A 12,100-nucleotide genomic window follows, 5' to 3' on the forward strand; every position below is an offset into this window, starting at 1 on the left:
GAGAGTTGCAAAAAAAATAGAGCGAATGAGGAAATAAAAGAGAGGAAACAAAAAAGACACAGAGAGAAAGGGAGAGAGAGAGAGAGAGAGAGAGAGAAAAAACAAAAGCGAATTTACGGAAGCAAACGAAATGGAGCGACAATATTGTAAATTTTCCGATGCCATAACGGCGATGTTCCTCTAATACTCTCTCTTTCTTTCTCTCTCTCTTTCTCTTTCTCTCTCTCTCTCTCTCTCTCTCTCTCACGATCTCTGCCTGTCGGCTAGTGTCTTCGCAGCCGCGATAAGCAGCCACTTTACTGCAACAAACGAGAATGATAAAATTGTTCTCTTACAAGGAATGCGATTGCAACCTATTGAATCAGCTGGTACGGAGCCCTCCCTTGCCTCGCCCTGCTCTCCCTTGAACCAGCGATCAACACTCCGCATCGCAGACAACGGGCGCAACGCACATTCCACTGCGAACGCCAGGGACGGCGACCAGCGGGATCGGTAATGGTGCACCCACACACACCGGCACTCCCTGTCTCGTGTTTACGTTTCCGCCAGCAAATCCCAACTGCACTTACGCATCTGGTTCGCTCGCTGGCTGGCTGGCTGACTGGCTGGCTGGCTGGCAGACGGAATGTTCGCGCAACCAAAGCGTCTTTCGCTCGCGGCACCATTCTCAAACGAGATTGACGGTGCTACACGAGATACCAGGCGTCTCCATTGCGAGCCGGGAAATGTGGAGGTGCATAGGAAAAAACCGGACACCGGCAGGGCGCACTCCAAGCGACAACGTAAACACAGGCTGGCGTGCAACCGACCACCATCATCCGGTGTGTCGCTTTTTTTCTTCCTTTTTTTTTTCTTTTCTTTCGACTTCACCAATGCTCCCTAATGCTGCTCCCTAATGTTTGCTAGATCGTCAGGGTCACCAGTGCATAGCTGTGTCCGCTTTCCAAAAATCATTTCCCCCCCCCCCCCCCCACCCCCACACGAACCATACGACCAATCCCAAATGGCATAGTGATGCTCGCTTCCTTTCCCCCTGCCCATGATCATCATCATCATCATCATCATCTGCTGGCTGGCTGGCTGGCTGGCAGGTCGCTTGGTTGAACTATTTTTAACACAATCAAACCATAGAGACACACACGCGACAGAGAGAGAGAGAGAGAGAGAGAGAGAGAGAGAGAGAGAGAGAGACTGAAAGAGCGTCGCGTGTCGCGTGCGCACCCCTCCCCCCCCTTAATAAAAACCCTGCTCGCGCACGACGACGGTGATCGTCGCAGTCGTGTTTTGGATCGTTTTTCATGTTCCGTTCATGTCCCTCCTCACTCACCCCCCTGTAAACACTCGTACACCCGCGCCGCGATGCTCGGGATGGCTTGGCTTGCCGTGAAGTGCATGAAATCGATCATCCGACACGATATCTTGTGTGAAGACCCCCCTCTTCGTAGGGGTGTGAAGGAATGGACTAGGGAAGTGGTAGTGGGCGTTGAGTAATAATAAATGAGCACCATCAAGTGCCGGCGAAGTGAGTGTGCAGACGAGGAGGAAGAAGAGGAGGCGCGGATGAGATCACCATCAAGCCACCTCTTTCTCTCCTTCTCCCTTCTCCTCGTATCCCACTTTCCCAGCTTTCCCTTGAGGGGCACGCCTAGTGATGAATGAAAAGGGCTAAAGGACACGGGCGTGCGACGCGATTATTTGCACGCTAGATGTTCGGTAGAAGAAAAAGAAGAAGAAAAAAACGAGCAAAGAATGAAGCTGATGACGATGACGTTGATAATGATGGTGTGAGCAAGTAAAGTTGGGGCGACTGCTGCACTGCAGCAGCGCATTAATCCCCCCCAAAAAAAAAAAACATCGAAATGTCAAAACATTGTGTACCCCCCCCCCCCCTCCGAAAAAGGGTGCGTGACATCAGGAGAAAGGGAGGAAAGTGGAGAGTGAGCGAGGGAGAGGAACTGCAGAACGGAGTAGCTGCAACATTGTTCCGTTCCGTGGTGGGTCTTTGGCGCGGAGCCCGCAAGCCCGCAGGTTTGGTTTGGCAGACAATTCTGCCCGCTGCTGCTGCTGCTGCTGCTGTTGCTGCTGCTGTCGCGCCCCAGTGTCACGGTGCGACCGTAATGAGATAAACGGGGTGGAAAGCGAGAGCGCGGAGGAGAAGGAGGGACACGTTTCCCTCTCGCTGTCGCGGCGCCATCACCTACGGCCAAGAGAGAGAGAGAGAGCGAGGCAAGAAAGGGTTCGGTGGATGAGGAGACTATTTTTAGCCTCCCCCAAGGGGGGGCATGTTGGTGTATGTGGCAGCCTTTAGTGCCCCTAATAATAGCGCGACGGATCGGATACCCCCACCACCATCGTTTGCCATCGTTGGCATCGATTTTTGTCAACAACCACAACGGGAAGGGCCGGGGGGGGGGGGGGGAATCGGTGGCACATCGGTGATAAGCTTCATACTTCCCACGCATCGTGATCCACGCAACATTACGTGGCATGCGTTATGCGGAAGGACCTTCGACGATCCTAAATGAAAGGAACAAAAAGAAAAAAAACCAACAACTCCCCTTTCCGGGCATCACCCCTCCCCCCCCCGGGAAAGCGAACACTACAGGCGCATCATGCGGCGGACAGCATAAACAGACAGAGAGAGAGAGAGAGAGAGAGAGAGAGACTGTGCGACATCAACGGATCGGGCGCTCGTGCGCATGTGGTCCTTACCCTTACGTCCGGCAACCCTTGTGTAGTGAAGACTGCGAGATAGAGTGCAAGAGAGAGTGGGAGAGAGAGAGAGAGAGAGAGAGAGAGAGAGAGAGAGAGAGGCATCGGTTGGGTCCTTGGTCCTGTTGATTCCGCGAAAGCTTTAACCAACTTTATCGACGTGACCCGAGCAAGCTTTTCATCCCTTAACAAAGTGTCCTTTCTCTCTCTCTCTCTCTCTCTCTCTCTCTCTCTCTCTCTCTCTCTCTCTGCTCGCCCTCCGGTGGCAACGGTTGGAACTATAGCGAGCGCTGCTCGAAAAGCTTGCTCCCGTTTTTCGCGCGTCGCGTTGGAGCTTTTCCGTTTAGGACGCGCATCCTTCGAGCAGGTCCTATGCTCGAGACGCTGTGCTACGATTATTGAGTGTTCTGCTGTTTGGATACCGCAATATGCATCGGCCACCACCGTCATATGAAAGAATCAGTAGTGGTCAACGCATCTGCACCATGAAATAGCGAAAGGCAGCTACTGGCGCTGATGGTTGAGTAACAGATGTCGGTCAGGACAGAGCAGTGGCGCAGCTGCAACGCATACGCCCTCCCCCCCCTGCCCACAAAATAACGGAAACATACAAACTTGAACAGAAAGGTTGCACCGCGCCGTTCGCTTCGGTGTCAATACGAAACCTGAACTGCCCAACTATCGCTTCGCGCTGTGACGCGATGACGAACCTTCGCAGCAAAGGCGGCCGCCCCTGGGGTTGGATTTTGTTTTGTCTATTTTAAGTGTTCGCCACCAGCGCGTTCACACGCGTTCGTTTGTTTTGCTCTTTTCTTTTCCACTCCCCGCATCCGCTCTCTCACTCTCACCCTAATTTCTGGTTTGGCCCCGGGGTGTGTCTGGGCCGCCAGCCGCGCAGCCAGACAAGCGCGAATCGGGAGCGCGTCGAAGGCGAGACGACGGTGCACGACGTTTGATCTCTTGAGGAGACATTCACACTCACTTATGCTAGGCGATGGTGGTGGCCTAGAACCGTGGCCGCATTCACCAACGCTTGACGTCAACGGCGGTGCGGTCCCGGCGGTGATCGTGGCCGCGAGCGCTTTGCATGCGTGCACTAAAGCTTGGAACGCCTTAAATTTGGCCGCACTCTCTCTCTCTCTCTCTCTCTACTCACTGCAGCGCTTCTAGTGATCGCTTTTCCACTCTGTTGGTGTCTTTTTAAAGGTTATAGTCTTCTCTTTTAGTGATAAAAAATGCGCCAAAATCGAACCACACCTTTAAAAGTTATCGCGGATGGCACACGAAGGTAAAAAACATCGTCTGCACATTCACTATGAAACTTAATATGACTGGAGTAAAAACGCACGTAAAACTGCATTTCGGGAGGCAAATTTGACTCTAACAATCATAGAGGGAATACAATAGGAAGGTTTTAGTTCATTTGCGCAGATAAAAACGCCCGTAAACTGCTGATTTGGCAAGCGTTCTCTGCAGTTGTGGTTTGAAAACGAAAGATTTCATCACGGGAGAGTTCATGAACGGCCATTTGTGCAAATAAGAATGCCTGGAAAAGATCCTTCTACCTTTTATTAAGTCTCATAAAGGTCCCTTTAAGTTCTGGCGCAACTTGTCAAGCTTCCATTACCGCAGAGAGATCATAAATTAGTTTCGAAACAACATTGCATTGATTTCATACCAACAATCCTTTAAACAGGCAAATTGCCCCCAGTATAAAATTATATTGGGCTGTGATAGAACAAAACAACTAAAGAAACAGTGTAAAATGATTAAAATTCCAGCTGTAATATAATAAATGGAGGGGAAAAATGGCCTGAATGAGACTTCTTCCACCGACTGTGCAGCAAATGATGTGTCGCATTAAAACCAAAAGTGCGTAAATTAATACGCAACGTAACCCAATCATTTAATCGCAATTTTTTTAATGGATAGCCAGATAAAATACCTACAATATGACCCCTTTTCCATGTGTTTCCAGCTTATTTGTGGCCTGAGCTGTGCCCTGTTTTATGCGGCCAAATTTAAGGAGTTCCAAGCTTTGGTAGCGAAGTAACGAAAGATCGAAGATGCGGCGGTGGCGGCGACGATGCGAGATCACCTGCGGACCGCTTCCTTTCCCTCCGCTCTCTTTCTAGTTGCTAGTTGATCTCTTCATAATCGATGCACAAGAATCCCAACCCCAATAACTTGACAGATGTTGTGTTAACAATAACAGACATTGACAGAAGTCAAAGAAACGGGAAACAGGTGACAACTTTTTGGAGAGAGCGAAGAGTCAAGATCACCAGACACCAGACGTCGAGAGTTGTGGAAGAAACGGTGCAAATGGTATTAATGTATATGTTACGACAACAACTAGTACGGATTACTACCGTCAACGGATTACTACGATCGATCCACAACCCTCCAAAAATCCTCCTTGTTTGGGGGAGGGTGAATGATATTTCGATAAAGAAAAAGGGCAAAGAAGAATGGGGAGATAATAATAATAATGTAAAGAAGAAAAAAAAGACGATCACCACGTCCTACGTCCTGGAGAAGTAAAGTAAAAGAAAGGGCTCGCAAGGAGGTCGCTTACGGTTCGCTCAGCCCGTCCGGCGTCTTGTCGGTTTTGTCCTGGTTCGCCTGCTGCGCCTGCTGTCTCCGCTGGCGCTGGTGGCGTGAATCGTCGCCGAGCCCGTACAGACCGGCCACCGCGGCCATCTTATCTCATCACCGGGTTTCCGCCCCGCCCGTCTCCCACCCACCGTGCGTTTCCGTGCTCGTGCGTCGCGCGTCCCGGCTCTCTCTCTCTCTCTCTCTCTCTTTCTACCGTGATCCGTGACCGTGCGCGTGCTGGTGCCTCCACCAAACGCAACACCGCAACGACGGTAGCATGGCCGGAAAGAAAGAAACCGTCGACGACCACCAAACACACACACACACACACAACCACTACACACGCATCGGCACACTGCGTTTTCACGAAAAGCGAAAGTTTTTTTCGGCGAGGCACTTTACTTTTCTCTCTTTCTTTTCTTTTCTTCTCTTTCTTCCTATCGTGTCTTTATAAATTCCCCTTCTCAAAAAAAAAAGCGCGGGGTCCACTCCACGCTCCGGTTTTCAACACTTTCCTCCCGGTGGCTGGTCGTGGCTGGACGGCATATAAAGGTGCTGGCTGGCCACGTTCTTATGTAACTCTGCGCCTCAGGTGCCACACCGCGCTCACGCTCTCCCCTGGCTGGCTGGCTGGCTGGCTGGCTGGTGTGCTTCGTTACAGGACTTCCTTTCTTCTTCTTCTTCCTCTTCTTCAGCTTCTGCTTCTTCTTCCTCTATTCTCTGCCCTCTTCAGGCTCGCTCGCTCCGCAAATCAGCATAAAAAGCGTATGGACGGGATGTGTGATCGCTCGCATGATCGTTCGGCTCACTCACAAGAGTGATCTGCGTTGGTCCTGCGCTTTTGGTCCAACGGCACACCTATGGCTGTGCTGTGCCCCCCTCCACTATTACTGGGGGCCGTGGGGGCGTGAGGCGATTGCTAGTTAGTTGAAGCACCGAAAGTTGCGTTTTACTCAATATACTGCTGCTGCCGTTGCATCTCTTTTGTATTTTTGTTTTTTTGTTTTTTTGTTTTGTTTAGCTAAGTGGTAAGGAGCTGGCGTCATAGGCTCTGCTATTTATGTATAGATATATCGAAGGTGTACAGACAAGTGTAGACCACACGCTCATAGGTGTATACATATACATATATCTTTATATATATATTAATACAGATCGGTAATGATACGTTTTAAAGCTTTCAAATTGCAATTATTATTCCGTTTTTGCCTATCTCTTATGCTTGCTTTGCTTGCGTTGCTTGCGTTGCTTGTAAGGTATTGTATAATAAGAAGCCGTGGTCAGGTTTGATTTGGTTTAGAAGAGGAAATGAGGGGGGGGGGGAGCTCCTTCTCCTTGCTTCGCTCCCCTGAGTGGTTAACCGTTTGCCCACACTGTCCGTCCACTCAGTGGTGATCGCAGGTGAAGCAGCAGGGTTTATTAAGCTTTTTCCTGTTTTTTTTTCGGCCAAAAATTCCTTCCGGCCTTAAACCAGAGCGCGCACACGCTAGTGGCAGGGTATGCGAGGGCGAGGTGCGAGGGAAGGTGCGAAACGATGCACACTGCTCCACCACCACACTGGCTGGACGGGGCCACTGCGCCACTGCTCTCACGCGCTCGCTCGCTCGCTCTCTTCCTTTTTCTTTTCCGTTTTCGCTTTCTTCCTTTTGCAGACGTTGATCACGTTGCCTTGCTGCAGATCGCGCCAGTCCTCTTATCGTGTGTGTCTCGCCCGTGCCCGTCGTTCTACCCGTAGCCGCACAAAACACAATCACTAACAGACACGCGCTGCACACCACCTAACCACCTCTTACTCGGGCCTCGCTCCCCCTAGACGGACTGCCAGGGAATCACAGGATCGCACGCGCGCACGCACATATTCACCCACCACCCCGGGCACACATACACAACGCACACAGACAGACAGACAGACAGACAGACACGTGCAGCTACATGCAGCTCGGTTTTTAGTTGCTGGGTTTTCGGTTGTTTTAGTGTTGAGAGAGTGTGGCGTCGCTCTTCCCACGCTGCCTAGCGGTCGGTTCCGGTTGATCGGGGTTCATCTCGCTGTATCACAGATATTTATTGGTAAACATTGTTACTGCTGCTGCTGCTGCTGCTGCTGCTGCCACCGGGACCACCCAAGCCTGCACTCGCTCACACACTAAGCACACATCCTAGGCACGCCAGCCAGCGCCACGCACCTGATATTGCGGCGCACCAAAAAGGCGGTGAAAGAAAAGATGAGATAAGGATATGCGGAACCGGAACGAGAAACAACGTAAAAGCCACGAAACTCAACATCCCCGTGCTCCGATATCCTGCTGGGGGCCCCGCTGACCAAATGACAACAACAACAACACGATGAACGACGGACACCGTCCACCTCGGGGCACCACACTCCAGTTTGCACAGCTCCTTTACGACCACGCCATCCTGCTCGGTCGGTCGCTACTACTACTACTGCCAAGTGCTGCCACTACTGCTGCCACTACTGCTGCCACTACTGCTGTCTTTCATCATCCGTTGGAGTTGGAGCAAACGGCAGAACTAACCCGGGACCCGAGCTCCCCGAGCTCCCCACACTTTTTCCGTCTTCGGTTCTGGCGCTGCGCTGCGCTCGCTCGCTCGCATGCAAACCAGGGGGGTGAATGGGGAAGGAAACGGGAGAGTTAGGGGTAGTAGGAGACCGCAGCACGCGATCCCGCGCGAGGAACCGGGGGGGGGGGGGGGCTGCACTACTGCACCAATCGGTTATCCACGTGATGTTACCGCTGCAGTTTGGCTCGCAAACCAAGGGGTTGATTTTTTTCTTTTTTTTATTTTTCGGTGGTTGGTAGAGTGCTGGTGGTGGTGGTGGTGGTGGTGGTGAGTACAGCCTAGTTAAACGAACGGACGGACGCACGTTCGCGTTCTTTGCACCGCCTTCTGCGACATTTCTGTCGCCCCAAAGACCGCCGATGCCGGGCACATACATGTGTTTGGCACCAAAAGACGGCCGGCCAGCAGCACTGGCACCAGCACCAGCAGCAGCAGCCCTTTTCATCCCTTCATTTTTATTTATTTTTTTTTAAGGCGTTGCTGTGGAACTGGCCGAGCTCCCACTGGTCCTTGGTCCGAAGTGGTTGAAATGTCATTCCGTTCGCTTGCTGCTGGTGCTGGCTGGCTGCTGTCCTCTCAGTAATTACGTGGCCAACATGATGTTGGCAAAGCCCCGGCTGGGGGGGGGGGGGGGAAAAGACAAGTATTGATTACAGCAAATGGCAAAACGGACCAGAGTGCCAGAAGCGAATTGAGCTCGCAAGAGAGACAGGGCGCGCGGACGTGTGGAAACGAGAAGAAAGAGGAAAATTGCCGAGGGTGTGACACGATCCACGAGGACAATAGGCACTAGAGGGTGCCGAGAGCAGCCACACCAAAAAAAAAAACCAGGAAGAAGAACTGGCGACGCGTGACGCGTGGACGCATGATCGAGAGACACGATGGCCTGGGCTCAATAACGTGACGGCGATACATCATCACCACCACCAACAGGAGCACCCCACTTGCCCTTTTTGGTCGATGGACGCGCGCCAAATTAAATTAAAATTCCTCTCGATCGGCACTCAACCGCGTGCGCTCTCTCTCTCTCTCTCTCTCTCTCTCTCTCTCTCTCTCTCTCTCTCTCTCTCTCTCGTTCTCTCTCCGTCTCTCTCTCTCTCTCCCCATCGCTTTCATCGACATAATCATCAGCACGTCATCGAACCAGTCAGCACCAGGCAGGCGCACCGTCCTAGAAGGTTAGCCTGTCAATACCTGGGGTGCTGAAGGGGGAGCTTGGGCCAACAAAGAAGTGATTATATTGTTTCCGCCACCCACGCCACCGCACTTCCTTTCATTCTTCTTTCCCTCTCTTCTTCTTCTTCTTCTTCTTTTTCTTCTTCTTCTCCGTCATCGTTCTTGGTGGCGCTAGCTTGTGCCGGTGACCGACGATGCAGCGAGCGGCAGTGCGTGCTCGACTCTAATGAACCCCGCTTCGGTCCGCTTCCCCCCCCCCCCCCCCAAAAATTCCGCTTTGCAAGCGCAGACAATCAAACTTATCGAGCAGCTATTGATTGGAAGCGAAGTGGTTCACGCCTCACCCGCCTTGCGGGGTAGTTCACCTGCGTGGCACGGCAGTGCGCCACTGATAGGCAAACGGGGAAAATAGGGGTGGGCCAGGGTGGACCTGTGGGCTCCTGGTCTATATTCGGCCCTTCCCAGAGGCACTTCACCCGATACATATTTCATGCGGATGTTTAAATAAGAATGGCATCCCGTGTCCGTTAACACACCCTCGTCGCCACACCGAATTGGAGACGAATTCAATCGCGCGAATGGACTGAAACCGAACGAGCAGGTTTGGTGGTGTTAAACAGAAGCCGACTGACTTCACTGAAATTACAGAGCGGGGGGGAGGAGAAGGTGGAATAGGCGCTGAACCGGGGCGTATGATTTTTGGATGACTCAGATATGGGAATGAAAGTGTAATAGCGTTCGATTTGGCAAAAGAGAGCGTGAGAGAGAGAGAGAGAGATCCCGAGAGATCTGCTTTTCAAATGAACCCTTCCGTCGAGATCGAGCTATCGAGCCAAACAAAGGGGACGAAGGGGGAAGGGGTTGAAAACGGACACAGGCACAGGCACAGCATTCCTTCGCTCGCCTGGCTAGAGCAGCAGCGAGTGAGTGAGTGAATATTTTAACCTCGACTCGGACTCGCCTGTCATATGAATTATACACGCACCCTCACCACCGTTATCATCCTTTCCACACCCCCACCCACCACAACAAATAATCCCATCGGGCACAATGCTTCCTTACATCCTTCCGATTGGTGGGAGAGTTGGAAGGGTTGCAGCCGCCCCCCCCCCCCCCCCCCCCCCCTAGGGGTGGGATGAATTTTTCAATTTTTCACAACAATCACCCCTGTTTGGGTGTTCCACTGTCGAGTGGACGACACAAACACACCGCACCGCAATAACGGCATGTCATCGAGTGCTGCGTTCGACCGAGATCGCTCCATTACCCCCCCCCCCCCCCCCACCCCGTACCGCGGCACCGTGTTAGCTCCAGTGGCTTCCCAGCCTACCCAGGGCCTGGGCATCGCATCGCATGTTAGAACGATGGACGGCAGTGCAGGCCGGCCGGCCAGTGGTCAAAGTGGCGAGTCCACTCTACGTTCAGCACAATTCTCTCTCACTCTCTCTCTCTCTCTCTCTCTCTCTCTCTCTCGGTCAGGCAGTGTTCCATATGTGTGTTCGGACGGTGTGCACTGTATCGGGAAGCTGCAGCAGTAGCTCTAAAACTCTCACTGCAGCTTGAACCATGGCATGTTCTCCACCCCTCCCCCCCCCCCTTTTTACCCCCGTTCCCTTCGCTTGTGAAGGACACAAAGGCTTACAATTGGCGGTCCCACCGACAGCACCATGTGCGCGTACTGCACCACACACATATGCAGGGTGCGACCGCCTATCAGGAGGTTCTAACATCCTATTTGAAAACGTTCAATAACTCTGTCAGTTTTCAACCGAATTTAGAAAATGAACCAGTTTTATTTAGGTTTTTTCTATGCCATTTATTGTGCCTTACTCGAAATATGATTTTGCCTAAACGATATCGACCTTCAATCGACATACAAAAAAGGGGCTCTTTTTCGGGCATTTTGCATTGTGTTTGACAACATTTTGGGAGTTATTTTGGCATTTTCAGCTCCAATATTTGCTTTAAATTGTTTCACAGGCTTCGATTTGTTGGAATAAACCTTATTTTTAGAAATAGAACCACAGAAAAAAGCCCCGCGCCGTCAAATCCGACGATCGCAGTTTTCACTATTGAACGATTTTTTTTTCAATAAAAAGTGTGACGATTTCAGTCAGCCTTTTTAACGTAAAGTGATGCATTACTAAAATGGCATAAAGTTAAGTTTCATAAACTGTCCCATTTGTCAAAATCGATTGAAAAATGACAGAGTTATTCAACGTTTAACATAGGATACTTCCTGATAGGCGCACCCTGTACATACACCGCCAGCTAAGCTCGACGACTCTCTCTCTCTCTCTCTCTCGCTCTCTCTCTCTCTCTCGCTCTCTCTCTCTCTCTCGCTCTCTCTCTCTCTCTCTCTACCCTCTACCGCACCACCTCTCTCGGAAGAAGAAGCGCATCGCGGTGCGGTGCTTTACGGTGCGATCCACAAATAGCAGTCCCCCACTGCACACCGCAGTCCCTCAGCTCGCAGAGCCTCTGCTCGGCTCTGGTGTGTGTATGTATGTGTGGTCGAGCTGCAGCAGGACATGCAGTCCATGGTCCTTCGTGGCCTAGCTGCCCTGACTGACGGACGAACGGGACTTTGGTGGCCCGTGTTTGGCACAAAGAACCATTTGCCATTATGCGGAGACCTCTTCCCCCCCTACCCTCTCTCTCTCTCTCACGAGCCTTTCGTGCTTTCGTGCTGCTGCTGCTACTGCTGCTGCTGATGTGGTGGCACCGGCGATTCCTATTGTGAACCTCGGACCGTTCCGGTCCGGCCGACCTTATTGGAACCACGAGTTGTCCTTCACATGCTCGATCCAGCAGCCAGCAGCGGGGTGAAAACAATGGCACCCTTCGGTCCTAGGATCTAAAAATATTCCCCCCCCCCCCCCATCCACCATCCCCCCACAAGCAGTACTTTTTTTTATTTATCTGTTTTTGTTGTTAACCTTCCACCACGCACGGCATTCCCCTGCAGGTGGTCTCCTGGTGGCGGAGGCAGGATCCGTTGAAGAAGATTCGTTGGTCGCGCTACTGTTACTAC

General features: G+C 51.8%; 1 protein-coding gene across 6 annotated transcripts in view; it reads right to left on the reverse strand.

The window, feature by feature from the left end:
- Positions 1-12,100, reverse strand: part of LOC126572542 (potassium voltage-gated channel protein Shaker) — an 81,882-nt gene that overhangs the window by 42,578 nt on the left and 27,204 nt on the right. The window contains exon 1 of one of the 6 annotated variants that reach the window (XM_050231980.1): positions 5,291-5,432. The exons of 4 other annotated variants lie outside the window; for them this stretch is intronic. In XM_050231980.1, coding sequence (XP_050087937.1) covers positions 5,291-5,415 — 125 coding nt within the window. In that variant the 5' untranslated portion in view covers positions 5,416-5,432. Of the gene's footprint in view, positions 1-5,290; positions 5,433-12,100 lie in introns of those variants that run through there. One more of the 6 variants, XM_050231971.1, reaches the window with a different exon arrangement.

Source organism: Anopheles aquasalis, chromosome X (assembly GCF_943734665.1).
Source record: "Anopheles aquasalis chromosome X, idAnoAquaMG_Q_19, whole genome shotgun sequence".
Classification (NCBI taxonomy): domain Eukaryota; kingdom Metazoa; phylum Arthropoda; class Insecta; order Diptera; family Culicidae; genus Anopheles; species Anopheles aquasalis.